The sequence below is a fragment of the Pseudonaja textilis genome, chromosome Z, assembly GCF_049901715.1.
Source record: "Pseudonaja textilis isolate UNSWEBS1 chromosome Z, rPseTex1.2, whole genome shotgun sequence".
In the NCBI taxonomy this organism is placed as follows: Eukaryota; Metazoa; Chordata; class Lepidosauria; order Squamata; family Elapidae; genus Pseudonaja; species Pseudonaja textilis.
Window position 1 is genome coordinate 127,178,382 of NC_142008.1, and position 14,872 is coordinate 127,193,253.

Genomic DNA, 14,872 nt, shown 5'->3' on the forward strand with positions numbered 1-14,872 from the left:
GATTTATAGCTTACAATTTATATTACAGGTAGTCATCAACTTACAACACTTCATTTAGTGACCGTTGAAAATTACAATGCTACTGAAAAAAGGGGATTTGTGAGCCTTTTTTACACTTAGGATCTTTGCCGCATCCCTTGTTGTAAGTCAAGGACTACTATATATTTAGCCATGCTATATGGTTGTAGTAGTAGTATTATCCTTCTCACCTTCTCTACTACCCCTCTTTATCAGAATCATTATTATGATTGTTGTTACTCTTCTGCTTTGCATATACAGGTTAGTCCTCGACTTACAACAGTTCATTTAGTGATGGTTCAAAGTTACAACATCACTGTCAAAAGTGACTTAGGGACACTTTTCAAACTTACAACCATTGCAGCATTCCCCACGGTCACCATGATCAAAATTCAGACGCTTGGCAACTGACTCATATTTATGACGGTCGCAGCGCCGGGGGTGGGTGGGTGTCACACGATTCCCTTTTGCGACCTCCATCCGAGCAAAGTCAGTGGGGAAGCCCAATTTATTTAACAACTAACTGCGTTACTAATTTACCAACCACAAGGATTCGCTTAATCCCTGTGGCCAGCGAAGCCGTAAAACGGGGCAAAACTCACTTGGCCACAGAAATTTGGGGCTTGATTGTGGTCATATGTTGAGAGCTTTTGCATCCGAGACAAATCCCTCGTTATGTCTAATCACCCTTGGGCAATTAATACTGCTTTATTGGCCAAGTATGATTAGACACAAGCGGTTTCCCAAACCTTTCCAGATTGGCGGGAGAAGCGATGGGTCCACTTGAGCGGCCAGCAAGCGCACTCATGCAGATCCATTTTTGCAAGCATCAAAGACACAAACAGCCACTGCTCTGCTCGTGCACAGGTCACGCAGGTGGGGATGGACCGACGTTTCTGCAGCCCACTTGCAAACAGTCTCGTGCTCAGTAGCGGGCCATGGCCTCTGAGTTGGGGACCCTGCCATAAAGTAATCTATTCTACCCTTCTCCTTTAGGCCAGAGCAGTGAAGACCGCAGGAGGCGGCCATGCGCTGGTGAGCGAAGAGCGGGAAACTTCCCTTCGAAGTCGGAGAGCTGCTCAGCGGGTGCCTGTCAAAGAGGAGGAGGAAGAGGAGGAGGAGGAAGAAGAGGAGGAGGAGGAAGAAGAAGAGGAGGAGGAGGAGGAAGATGCGCCGCCTTTGCTGGTCGGCCAGACGCCCATGAGGCCTGAGGAGCCGGGCATGCCAGCTCCCCAAGAGACGGGCATGTTCCAAGCTTCCCTGCCCTTCGTCCTGCAAGCCCAGCAAACAGAGGCTCGCTCTCAGATGCCAGACAGCCCGAGCGGCGAAGCCGCCATGCCAGTCCTCGCACACTTGCAGAGATCAGAAGACGAGGAGGCTCAGCCCTGGGCAACAGACCCCGGGGAAAAGCAACAGGCAACTCTAACCCCAGGGGAATCCCCCATGGAAAAGGAGCCCCTCCCAGATACCCCAAAGGAGGTTTCACCCCAGTTACCCGAAGCCTTAAAATTGGAGTCCGAAGAAGACCCAGGCCTTCTGAAGGAGCCGAAGTTGACCGAAACTCTCCAGGAGAAGGAGGAGGTGATGATGGAGCAGGCCGAGACCCCAGCGGCTGTTGTCTTGGAGAAGGAGGGCGATCCCCAGAACAAGGGGACCCCAGAAGCAGTGGCAACCCAGGCACTGCGCAGCCTAGAGGAAGAGGCATCTGCTGCCGCTGCAGCGCTAGTACAGGCCTCTCCCTCTCCCCCGCAGCTGATCGAAGCACAACAGTCGCAACAGGATCCCCGGGGGGATGAGCTGCCTCTGCCGCTCCTGACCAAGGAAGCCCCGCGGGACTCGCTCCCGTGGAAGACGAAGCCCCTCCTCAGCTCTCTCAGCCATCGCCCCCCGCTCAGGAAGCACCGGCTGCAGCCAGCCTCGGAACCTCGCCATCCCCCTTGGCACTCCCGCCACACCAGCCCTTACGGCCCGGCAGCTCCCGCTCCTCTTCCTCCTCCTCCTCCAGCTCCTCTCGTTCCCGCTCCCGGGGCAGCTCACCATTACGCTCCCGGGCTAGGAGGACCCGCTCCGCTTCCTCCGAATCACCTGCTCGGAAACGACCAGCTTTGGAACTACGATCCCGCTCCAACTCAGAGCAGCGTAGCAGTTCGGGCTCCCAGTCCCGTTCCAGCAGCAGAGGCAGCAGCAGCAGCAAGGTGAGTGGGTTCGGGAGTGGTGTCTTTACAGACCAAGTTGGGAAATTTAACAGGTGGTCCTCGACTTACAACAGTTCCGTTAGCGACTGTTCAGAGTTAACAGCCCTGAAAAAAAGTGACTCATGATAGTTTTTCACACCATTGCAGCATCCCCACAGTCACATTTTCAAAAAGGTAGATAGGTAAATAAGCAGAGATGGATGGATAATGGATGGATGGGTAGGTAGGTAGGTAGATAGATAGATAATTAGATGATAGATGATAAATAGGTAGATAGATGATGGATAGTTGGATGATAGATGATATAGACAGACAGACAGACAGACAAGACAGACATAGATAGATAATTAGATGATAAGAGATGATAAATAGGTAGATAGATGATAGATAGTTGGATGATAGATGATATAGATAGATAGATAGATAGATAGATAGATAGATAGATAATGTCAAGATAGGTGATAGAAAGACAGACAGACAGACAGAGTAGATGATAGATTAGATGATACGTACAGATAGATTGAATAATTTTCGCCCCAAATGTTTTTTATTTTATTTTAAAACATACAATCCATTTTCCATTTAAACTGTGTGTCACCTGGGTACAAATTTCTTGTACAATAACAATTACAATTTACATATATTCATTGTATTGGTATTAATTCTCTATTCTTACTTAATACTGATATACGTAATACATCTAATTGTAATAATCCTCCCTATCTTAACATTTTAACTGTATTAACGTATTTTCTATACTTTACTCATCTTTTAAAATTTCTAATTCCCATATTTATTCTCCAACTATCGATAAAAGATTCCCATATTAAATAGTATTCATTTTGTTCTTTCTCTTCAATTACAAGCGTTAGCCTATTCATCTCTGCACATTCTAAAATTTTCCTAATCACCTTCTCATCCATAGATAGAATAACTTTATTGTCACTTTGAATATCCACTAATCGGCGTACATTAAAATGAAATTTTTATGCATCCAGTTCTCAAAGGATCACCACCTCCAATATACACCTTATAAACATGACAGAATAAATAAATAAATACAAAACTACACAAATACGTATATCATGACACATGATCTTTTCCCATGCATTCAGGTTTTTTTCCAGCTTGCTATATATTGCTTACAGGTGTTTTTCCAAGTTTTCCGTAGCTTTACAGCTAGTCCTCAACTTACAATGGTTTGCTTAGTGACCGGGGTCACGTGATTCCCGTTTTGCGAACTTCTGATGAGTGAAGTCAATGGGGAAAGCCTGATACACTTAACAGCCGGGTTACTAGTTAAATAACTGCAAGGGTTCAATTAACAAATGTGGCAGGAAAGGTCGAAAAATGGGTCAAAACTCACTTAGCAAATCTTTCACTCGACATAAAATTTGGGGCTCAGTTATGGTCGTAAGCCGAGGACTACCGGTGTAGACATGCTATATACCGGGCATACACTCAGTGAACAGAAATTTGGTGCCCAATTATGGTCATTAAGTCGAGGATGAGCTGTATAAGCATAGCTGTTTGCTAGCAATGGCCTGTTTTGAACCCAGTGCCTAGAGTTAGGGGCTTTTAAATCAGAGCTGCAGGAGCCTTGTGGGACGTTGCCACTTGAGCAAGGCTGTGTCAAACGTTTTCTGAAAATAAATACATGTATTTCCGGCTCAGAACAAGTTGACTTTTTTTCAGGGGATAATGAGAACACTTGACGTAAAGAAATCAGGTTTTAGGCACCTTCCTGCTTGTTTCTAGAGGAGCGTTTTCAAGTTTTGTATCTTTTAAAAAAAAGATACATTTCAAAGCTTGCCCCAAAAAAGGGAAATGAGGCAGGGAGTTTGGTTTAAAGCACTTCAGGGTGCTTTGTTTTTTTAAAAAAAAACACCAATTTTTTTCAGTGTATTGTTGTACAATTTGAGAGATGCTATCCCTCCAGTTGTTTGTCCATAAGTGTCTTCAAAGCCAACGAATTTCATAAAAAGACTATAAATATATCCAGAATTTATAAAATCCAGCAGCTTTTTTTTTTTAAAAAGGCATCTTCATTTAATTGCTTGGCATCGATCTTTTGAAAGTAAAGAAACTGCAGAGGTCTTTATAGGATATGTCTTCTGTGTGAAAAGTGTTTGGTCAGGCAGCGGAAACTGTATAAATTCGATGAAAACATTTAAAAACGTACATTTTCCTCCTTGAAAACAACAATTCTTTCTCTAATGTTTCCTTGAAAATAAGACCCAACTGGAAAATAAGCCTTCAGGATGCTCGTGATATAAGCCCAACCCTAAAAATAAGCCCCAGTTAAGATTGTCAGTCAGAGAAACACATTTAGAACTATATTTCCCTGAAAATAAGACCTAAGTAGAAAATAAGACCTAAAGTGTCCTTTGGAGCAAAAATTAATATAAAACCCTGCCTTATTTTCGGGGAAACACAGTATGTAGATTTTCAGTAGCAAATCCATAGAATTAATCCAATAGTTTGTGAGGTCCCTGTTGCTGTCTGAGTTTGGTGGTTTTCTTGCAGATGTTTCATGACCCAACTAGGTAACATCATCAATGCTAGAAGGGAGTGGGGTTTGTGAAAATGAGGAGGATGACTACGGGGTCCTTTTCTATGGGGAAATTCATAGAATTAATCCTATATTCTGGGAGATCCCTGCTGCTCTCTGAGCGTGGTAGTTTCATGACCAAACTAGGTAGCATCATCAAGGCTCAGGGTGGATAAAAATTGACTTTTTTTAAAAAAAAATGATTTTTAAAAATTTAAATCAGTTTTTTTTAAATTTAAATCGGATTTTTATTGAATTTATTTTAATAAAATGCTTTTGGAATAAAAAGCTATCTAAAGATAGTTCTCTATTTGAGATACATTCATAATTGAGCTTGTTCAGCATGCAATAGTAATGTAACATGAGGCTGTATATAGTCTGCAATATTTATATTTTTGGTAAACTCATTCCACAAGTCCAAGCTCTACAAGCTAACAGGCACTACCTTGATGCATTCACACAATTTCACAGCAGGGATGACAATTACTCTTTAAAAATTATGTTTTAAATTGTGTTGATTTAACCCGAGCCTTTTTACTAGTGATTTAAATCGTGATTTAAGTCGACTTGATTTAAATCAAGTCCGCCCTGTCAGTGCTGACATGATGTTAGTCCTGGCACTGAGGACGTTACCTAGTTTGGTTATGAAACGTCTGCAAGAAAACCACCCAGCTCAGAGACTACCAGGGACCCCCACCGTTCACCCCTGAGCTACATAACACAGGTAGTCCTTGACATGCGACCACAACTGAGCCCAAAATTTCCATCGCTAAGTGAGACAGCTGTTAAGTGAATTGTGCCCCATTTTATGGCTTTTCTTGCCACGGTTGTTAAGTGTGAATCATTGCAGTTCTTAAGTTAGCAACACTGTTAACTAGGCCGATCTGGTTTCCCCCAGAAGGTCGCAAAGAGATCACACGAACCGTCAGAAATATGAGTCCGTTGTCAAGCGTCTGATCGCATGATCGTGGGGACGTTGCAATGGTCGTACATGTGAAAAATGGTCCTGAGTCACTTTTTTTCAGGGCCATTGTAACTTTGAACGTTCACTAAATGAACTGTTGTAGGTTGAAGGCTACCTGAATTCTTCTATAGGAAATGAAGGAATAAATGAATGAATGAATGAATGAATAAAGAAAGGAGGGCGAAGAGAGAGTGGAAGGAAGGGAGGGAGTGGAGAAAGGAATGAAGATAAAAGAAGGGAGTGAGGAGATAAAGGAAGGATGGGGAGGATGAAAGACAGGAGAGAAAGGAAAGGAGGTAGGAAGGAAGGGGAGGAAGAAAGCGAGAGAGAGAAAGGAATGAAAGAGAAAGGAAGGGAGGTAGGAAGAAAGGAGGGAGAAGAAGGAAGGAGAGAAAGGAATGAAGGAGAGAAAGGGGAAGAAGAGAAAGAAAGGAGAAAGAAAGAAAGAAAGAAAGAAAGAAAGAAAGAAAGAAAGAAAGAAAGAAAGAAAGAAAGAAAGAAAGACCTATATTTCACCTTAACCAGCCTTTTTGGAGAACACTGGGAGAACCAAGAAGTGCCAAAAATTCTGTTTTTCTTTTTTTCTTTTCCAGTCCCGCAGCCGTGAAGCTTCGCGGGACAGCACCAGTTTTCCCCCCACCAAAGAGCCCTCCCCACCCCACAGCCCCAAGGCCCAGCCCCAAGAGATTCTCTCCAGCTCCAGGGACAAAGAAGGAAGCACCCTCTCCCCTCCTCCGAGGCCACACAGCCATACCCCACAACAGCAACCACCAGCATGCAGCATGCAGGCCGAGACCACATTACCAGAACGAGTACGGGGGCATTCCGGGGGTGGGGTGTCTCCTCCTTGGGGTTCCCAGCTCTGCTTCAGCTTAGAATTTGGGGTGGTGGTGGTGGTGGCAGTCAGGAGACCCGTCCCTGTGGCCCCTTCCTGCTAAATTAACCCTTTCCCCCACAGGGCAGCCCAGAGCCCCTCTTTCCCACGGAGGAGGGGTCTGGCCTAGACATCGGGGGCCTCGTCTCAGAGCCGCAGCGTCCGATTGAGCCGCCGCACAGCAAAATGTGAGTATCGGGGGGGGGCCCTGAGCCAGGATGGGGTAGCTCATGTAGAGTGCCCGACTTGGGACGGTTGATCCATTGGGGGGAGAGCGGGGCACCCCAAAAAGCACAGGAGACAACACTAGGCTCTCTGTGGCTCATCATATACCAAGCACGGTGCAGTCCCTCACCAATCGCAAACAGAACGGCTGCAGGAAAGAGCGGAGGTTCAAGACCTGATATCGCTGAGAAGCTGACCAGACCGTGGCCCATTCCAGTGGGGTGGAGTCAACCTTGGTCTCTTTAAGCCAGGGTCTTGTACGGATGACTCTCAGTCCTTTCTCACATCCCAGGGTTGCAATTCAAGAAAGGAGAGAGAGAGAGAGAGAGATTAGATAGATATAGATTAGATAGATAGATAGATAGATAGATAGATAGATAGATAGATAGATAGATAGATAGATAGATAGATAGATATAGATTAGATAGATAGATTTATAGGTAGATAGATTAGATAGATATAGATTAGATAGATAGATAGATTTATAGATAGATAGATTTATAGATTAGATAGATAGATTAGATAGATAGATAGATAGATAGATAGATAGATAGATAGATAGATAGATAGATAGATAGATAGATATAGATTAGATAGATAGATTTATAGGTAGATTAGATAGATATAGATTAGATAGATAGATTTATAGATAGATAGATTTATAGATTAAATAGATAGATTAGATAGATAGATAGATAGATAGATAGATAGATAGATAGATAGATAGATAGATAGATAGATACTTGGCCAGTTGAATGGGGGACTGGCCTCTTAAGAGTGGGATCCCACAGTCTCTAAGGCAGTGGTGGCTAACCTTGTGGGCTCCTGTGCCACAAAATGGTGTGTGTCAGCACCCAGAAGGCCATGCATGTGGGGCACCTCTCCCCATGCCTCTTGTGCATGCACTTCAACTCCCGCCCCACCCGGTATGCGTCTCTGTGCATGAATGCACGATCCTTCCCGTGTGCCATGCATCTGCGCATGAATGTGAGATCCCCCTGCGTACGCCATGCGTCTGCAGGCGTGCACATCCCCCGCGAGCGCCTGCCAGATACCCGACCATCAGTTGGCGGTCAGGCAGTGCATGCACAGTAGACCTGCTCTGGGCGAGGGCTTGCAGGCCAGCAGTAATAGCATGGCATAGGTTCAACATCACGGCTCTAAGAGAAGGTTCCTGTACATTTGACCAGTTGGATTGGTGGCGGGGTGGGTGTGGGAGATGGATCCTGCAGCCCTTCTAAGGGAAGGTTTGTGAGTGCTTGACTGGTTGGATGGTGGCTGGTCTTTAAAAGGCATCCTCTAGTCTAAGGTTCCTATATGCTTGGGGTGGGGGGTGAGGGGGTGGATCCTGCAGCGTCCTAAAACAGAGGTCTCCAACCTTGGCAACTTTAAGACTTGTGGACTTCAATTCCCAGAATTCTCCAGCCAGCTGGCTGGAGACTTCTGGGAGTTGAAGTCCACAAGTCTTAAAGTGCCAAGGTCGAGACAGGTTCCTGCACGCTTGACCGGTTGGGCGGAGGGGCTGGGATGGCTCTGCTGCAGCCTCTAACGTTCCTGTGTGCTTGACCTGTTGTGTGGGAGCCCTGGCCTTTAGAAGGGAAGGCTCCTGCAGCTTCTAATCCAAGGGAAGGAGGATCCTGCTGTGGGCTTGACCGGTTGGATAGGGGCCTGGCCTTTAAAAAGGATGGCTCCTGCAGCCGGTAGTCTAAGGAAAGGTTCCTATGTGCTTGACCAGTTGGATTGGGGGTGGGGGGTCTGGCCTTTAAAAAGGATATCTCCTGCATCCGGTAGTTTAAGGAAAGGTTCCTATGTGCTTGACCAGTTGGATTGGGAGTGTGGGGGGGTCTGGCCTTTAAAAAGGATGGTTCCTGCATCCGGTAGTCTAAGGAAAGGTTCCTATGTGCTTGACCAGTTGGATTGGGGGTGTGGGGGGGTCTGGCCTTTAAAAAGGATGGCTCCTGCAGCCTCTAATGTTAGTTTCTGCGCGCTTGACCGGTTGGGTGGGAGCTCCGGCTTGTAAAAGCTCCTGCGGCTTCTAATCAAGGGAAGGTTCCTGCTCTGCGCTTGACCGGTGGGATGGATGGGGTGGTGGTGACGGCCTTTAGAAGGGGTTCCTGCAGTACCCCGCCCACATGCCGTATTGGGGAGGGGGTATCCCAAAAGCGCGGGGTGGGGGTCGGGAGTTAATCCAGGCTCCCTCCTCGCCCTCGCAGCTCTGTCCGGCCCCGCCCCTCAGGGGTCCCTTCAGCCCCTCCTCCCCCTCTCTCTCTCTCTCTCTCTCTCTCTTTCTCCCCCCTCCTTTATCTTTTCCTCCTCCTCCTCCTCCTCCTCCTCCCGGGGGCTGCCGGGAAAGCCTCGGCGCCGGCAAGATGGCCCCGCCGCCTGTCCGCGGCTCCGCTCTTGCGCCGGGGCTGGTCCCGCCGTTGCCGCGGCCGCTCGCCGCCGCTGCCCCCCACCGAGCCGCTGCTGGGGTGCCCGCAGTACTGCTAAAGAGGCGGAGCCCCAGGAAGCCGCCCCGACCCGGGCCATGCTGCTCTCCGAGAGCAAGGGAGGGTGAGACCAGGAGGGCCCGGCCGGCCTCGGCTGCCTCCGCAGCCCCCTCCCCAATCCCCTCCTTCCTTCCTTCCTTCCTTCCTCTCCTGCGCCATTCTCTCTCTCTCTCTCTCCTCCCCCCTCCATTCATTCATTCCCTTCCTGCGGCCCCTCCCCCTTTTCTCTGCCTCGCGCCTCCTGGGCTCGCTCTCTCTCTCTCCCTCCCCCCCTCCTTTTTCCTCCTCCTGCCCTCCATTTTCTCTCTTCCCTCCAGCCAGACCCCCCCTTCCCCAGCGCATCGGCCCTTCCCTTTGACAGGGTGCCCCCCCCTCCCGCGCGCCTTCCTTTCTTCCCAGGAGGTCTCACTTTTCACTGCGGGTTTCCCCCACACACACACACACTTTTGCTTGGCTGGCTGGCTGTTCCCCTTCCGTCCCCCCTCCCCCCTCTCTCCCCCCACCTCCCAGTCAGGGTCTTCTGCCTGCCTCCCAGCTGCTTCCTCCTTTGCCCCCCTCCTTCCCAATCACCCATCAGTCTCTATCTCCTCCCGGCACAGTCCATCGCTTGCCTTCCTGCTGCTCCCTTCTCTGCCCCCTTCCTTCCTTCCTTCCTTCCCATCCATCCATCCCCCCTCCCAGGAGTCCAGGTCCTTTGCCTGCCTTCCATTCCCCCCTATCTATCTGTCTATCTATCTATCTATCTATCTATCTATCACTCACTCTCTCACTCTGCCCTCCCCCTTCCTGGAGTCCACGTCCTCTGCCTGCCTCCCTCCCAGCTGCTTCCTCCACCTGGGTTTTCCTCCTCCCCACCCGGGGATCAGCCACCCATCCTTCTCTATCCCCCCTCCCCCTTTTTTTTCCTTTCCACCGCCTGCCCTTTTTCTCTGCAGAGATTTTTCTTCTCCTTCCCCCTCCTTCCCTCTTTTCACCCCGCACGTGTCTGCCTTCTTGCCCGCTCTTCTTTCCCCTCTTTTCCGCCTCTCCGGCTGCTGCTTTTCTGCTCCCGGCCCTCGACGTTCGCCCGCCTCCCCCTTGCCCGAGCAACAGGGGGGGTGGGGGGTGGGGAGTCTGGGACGAGGCAGTCTGGTCCCCCCAGGGATGAATGGGGGGGGTGGCTCTGAGGTGGGGAGGCGGTGGTGTAATTGACCAGGGGATGGAATATGCGACATGAAAGGAGGTTCAGGTGGGTGGGTTTGGGGAAAGGGGCCATTTGGGGCTCTGGTCCGCGTGCCTGCCACCCCCCCCCCCCTTCGTATTCTGATTCCTCCCAGGAAGAAAGGCCCTTCTCTTGTACTCTGGGGGAGGGGGGCAGGTATTACTCTTGAGTTGGGGGAACAATACTCCAAGGATGCTCAGGGATGGAGAAGTGACCTTTAGATGGGCTGTAATGAAGGGAAGGGGTTCCTTGGGTTGGTGGGCCCTGCTCTATGGGGCAGAGGCTCCCTGGGACCTCTCTGTAAAGGCTGCTGCCCTTCCCAATAAAAGCGAGGCTCTCCTAGTGACCCCCAGGTCCCCTGCCCCCCTCCCCAGTGATGGCCTCTCCCTCTTTCCATGCAGCGAGGAGAAGCAGACAGTGCCAATGGAGCTGTCGGAGCCCCAACCGGAGAACGAGGCCCTGGAGCCCGGTGGCCCCGAGGATCAGCCCTCCGCAGACCCCTCGGGCCCCGAAGCAAGTCCCGAAGACGAGGAGAAGAAAGAGGTAGCGTGTTGGGAGGCACTCTTCAGCATAGAGGCAGGGGGCCCTATCCATATGAGTGGCTGAGGAGGGTGGGGCTTTTTTGGGGCAATTGAAGGGCCACTCAGCACTACCCTGGAGAGCGGGGTGCAATGGGAGGAGAGGGAAGGCCTGGGGAGGATCTAAGCTCCCTAGCAAAATCTTTGCACGAGGGACTTGATGCCCCAAATTCCCCACTTTGTCATGCAAGGAGATCTTGAAGGCAGAGGAGTATCGATGCACCACAATTCACCAGTTTTGTTTTTTTTTCCTCCAGAGTGTACAAATGTGCTCCCTGAGAATTTTCACTTGGGTGTGCTTGGGGGAAATGGTATTTCTCCCTGCCCTTAATTTTACAAAATAAACCACTGCTGTTTGAAAATACGTTAGGCCTGTCAGGCTGAGAATGAGCAGAAATGTGAAATAAGCCTTCCGTGCTGTGTTTTTCAACCATAGTCCCTTTAAGAGGCGTGGACTTTAACTCCCAGAATTTCCCAGCCAGCAAGTCGAAATCCACCCACCTTAAAGCATGCCAGCTGAGGAATTCTGGGATTTGAAGTCCTCACTTCCCAAAAGTGGCCGCAATGGACAAACACTGTACCAATGGCTAGCAGAGAGAAACGATCGCTTCTTGCCTTTTAAAATTTTTCTTGACTAGCAAATACCTGCATTCATGTCCCAATTTAGTGACAAATTGTACCCAAATAAGAGAAAATATGGAATATTGACATGGAATTCAGAATCCCAGGGGTGTTTTCATTCTATTTATTTTTGGTCCGGAAGGCAGAAGCTACATTCTCAGCCTGGTGCTTCTCCCATTCACCCTGCCTTATGCCAGGACTGGTTTGTTTTTTCAAAGCGGTGAAATAACCCCCCACCCAGCCCGGACCCTTAACCAGGATTCCTGCCCTCAAGCACATTTTGGCATGCTTAATTTTTCTTGTGTGTGGTGGTGGTTGTTTACTAAACTAGATCCATTGCAAAGATTTGGTTTGCCTTTTGGCCACTTCTGATATTTTGCCTCCCCCTCCCCTTTCCACTTACAAGCCAGTGTAAAGAATTGGCCTCTTTCCCCTGTGTTGTATAAAGAGTTGGGCGGGTGGGTTTTGTGATAGGAGGGCGCTGGGAGGTCTGGGGAAGGGGGAAGCGGGGATTGAATACATTTGTGCGTCCCCACGTACATATTTGCACTCACAACTCAGATCCTGGCTTTTCCGTGCTGCTGAGGAAGAGGGGTGGGTGGGGACAGGCCTTGCTTCTCCCCTCACCCTAAAGATAGCTACCCCGCACAACCCTCCTCCCCCGTTGACGTTCTCCTCTGGACTCGTTTGTTCTGAATCCCGTTTTAAAGAGGCATCAATCTCCTGGGAATGCGAAAGAGAGAGAGAGTGAGAGAGAGAGAGAACCGGAGAGAGAGAGAGCGTGGACACATTTGAGCAGGCCGCAGCCGGGCATCCGTGGAGGTTGGACAGGGATAAAAAAAAAAAAAAAAAAAAACAAAAAGAGAGATTTTGGAGATGGTCTTCCTTGGCCTTTGTTGGAACTGTTTTCTGCCTTCGTTCGGTGGGAAAGTCCTCTTGTGACATCCGTAGCTGCGCAGAGAAAACATGCTTCTCGGAGTCCCACCTGCTCTGGGAGTCTTCCTTTGTGGATCCAAAAATTTGATGGTGCACCTCAACTGGTTCCTTGTTCGTCTCCACCATCCGTGAAAGCTGCAGCTGCTGCTCTTGGAAGGCCACCTGGTCAAAATTCGGCCGGCCTTCGGAACGATGCGTCCCAAAGATGTCACGCAACACGTCAACCTGTTCCATGGCATCCCTGGGGAAGTCTGAAGCCACATCTCCTTCGTCGTCCCAAGGAAGGCTTCCGTGGACGCGAGATGAATTCCCGCCCTGAGAAGAGCTATCCAAATTCTCCCGGATCTGGTCACCGATGCCGTCGCTCCTAGATCCCGCCATTCTCCCTGATTTTGGGAAGTTTCGGCACCCGAGTGACTTTTCTATCCGCCAAGGGGGAGGTCTGTTGTCCCACCTGCCCGGATTGCCAGTCTCCAAAGCCCTAGGAACCAGGTTGATGCCAGATCGCCATCCATCTGCTGATCCTAAGATTGGGCTCCAGAATTTGGGGAGAAGCTCCTCTGTCGTCCGTAACGCTGCGGATACTCAGAGGTCTTCAACCCATTTCGCCGACCTCCTGCACGCCGTCTCGTGCGAGTCCTGCTTTCTCCCCACCAGCGCTGCGAAGGACCTGTTTGTGGCCTTTTTCTGGTAGGCGCCGAGGGTCGCCTAAGAGGACTTGGTGCGCGGAGTGTCCCACAGATCCCGGAGGACATCCATGCCGTGTGTTATTTCTTCCAAAAACAAACAAAAAACAAAAAAAAGGGGACTGTCTGTTCTGGTTAACCTGTTTCACCAGTCGTCAGGATGTCTGTCCCGTTGTGAATTTTGACTCTTTTCACTTAAAAAAAAAGAGTCTCCGCCACGAAACGGGACAGTGCCATATCCCGCTGTCCCAGCGGTCTGCCTGCCAAGAACTGACCAATGCCTTGACCCTCGTGATGGCTCCCCCACTTCCGCCCTTGTGTGTGTGGGGGGCGACTTCTGTCTCGCCCTCTCTCTTCCGGGACACTTTGACCTCCGACCACCAGCCAATCAAGCGCTAGGTTCCTACCTACCGGCCAACCAATCAGCACCTCTCTTGTCACCCAGCCCAACCAAGCCACGCACCTTTCAGGCCAGGGAGGGCTCGTTCCGATTGGACCAGCCGTTGCCTAGATACAGCGCACACACACTGAGGTGTGATTGGCTGAACAGAAGACCTTGCCCCAGGTGTGAGAGGGTACCTGGAGCGCTTGTCCTAATTTTATTTTATTTTTTATTTTTTTAAGTTTTTTTTTCTTGTTTCGTGTTCTTAATTTAAATAGAAAAATATATATAGAGAGAAAGGGAGAATTGGAACAGCTTGCGGGTGTGGGGGCGGATGGATGGGTCCCTTTATGATTTAAAATGGGGGGGTTTCCTCTCTCCCCCCCTCAGCTTTCTTTGTTCCTTAAATTATGGGGGAGTCTTTGGGAATTAGCTTAGGAGGTGTGTCAGCTCAGTTGGGTTTCTCTCTCACCCCCCCACCCCGTCCCCAAAACCCTTACTAAAAGTGACCCCTGTGGTGACCATTGGGGTGGTACCTGGTTTCCATTCACCTGCCCCATTCCAGGGACACCTGCTGTTCAGCCATGAAGTGGAGAAAAGCAGAGTTGGAAGGCACCTTGGAGGTCTTCTAGTCCAGCCCCACTGCTCGGAGCGGGGGGGGGAAAGGGGGCTGGCCTAAATAAAAGAGGGTCAGAAAAAGGAGAAGACTCACAAAGCGAGGAACGAGCGAAAATACTTTTTTTTTTCATAGAAATGAAAATACCTGGGTCTCGGCAGCTGCTGTGGAGTCACGGGTGACATAGATCTGTCAAAAGCCTCGTGGGCAACCAATCTTTTGTTGTTGTATATGTTGCCAGAGTTTAGCCTGGGTGCCGTCTCTGAGCTTGGTTGTTTTCTTTCAGGTGTTTCCTTACACCAATTAGGTAACCTCATCAGTCTGTTGAATGACCTGTCAAAGTTACTACAGCACCGAAAAAAGGTGACTTATGTCCGTTTTTCACAGTTACAACCTTTGCAGCAGCCCCATAAATCACGTCGTAATTCAAATGCGTGGCAACCAATTCATATGTGTGACCAAGGTCATTTGATCTCCTTTTGTGACTTTCTGACATGGGAAAACCAAATTTACTTCACAACTGTTAAACCACTGAA

At 49.3% G+C, this 14,872-nt stretch overlaps 1 protein-coding gene across 1 annotated transcript in view; it reads left to right on the plus strand.

The window, feature by feature from the left end:
- Window positions 1-14,872, plus strand: part of ACIN1 (apoptotic chromatin condensation inducer 1) — a 60,291-nt gene that overhangs the window by 28,322 nt on the left and 17,097 nt on the right. Inside the window, 5 exon segments of the mRNA XM_087917308.1 lie at window positions 1,015-1,852; window positions 1,855-2,213; window positions 6,322-6,540; window positions 6,687-6,790; window positions 10,919-11,060. Of these exon segments, the coding sequence (XP_087773434.1) occupies window positions 1,015-1,852; window positions 1,855-2,213; window positions 6,322-6,540; window positions 6,687-6,790; window positions 10,919-11,060 (1,662 nt within the window).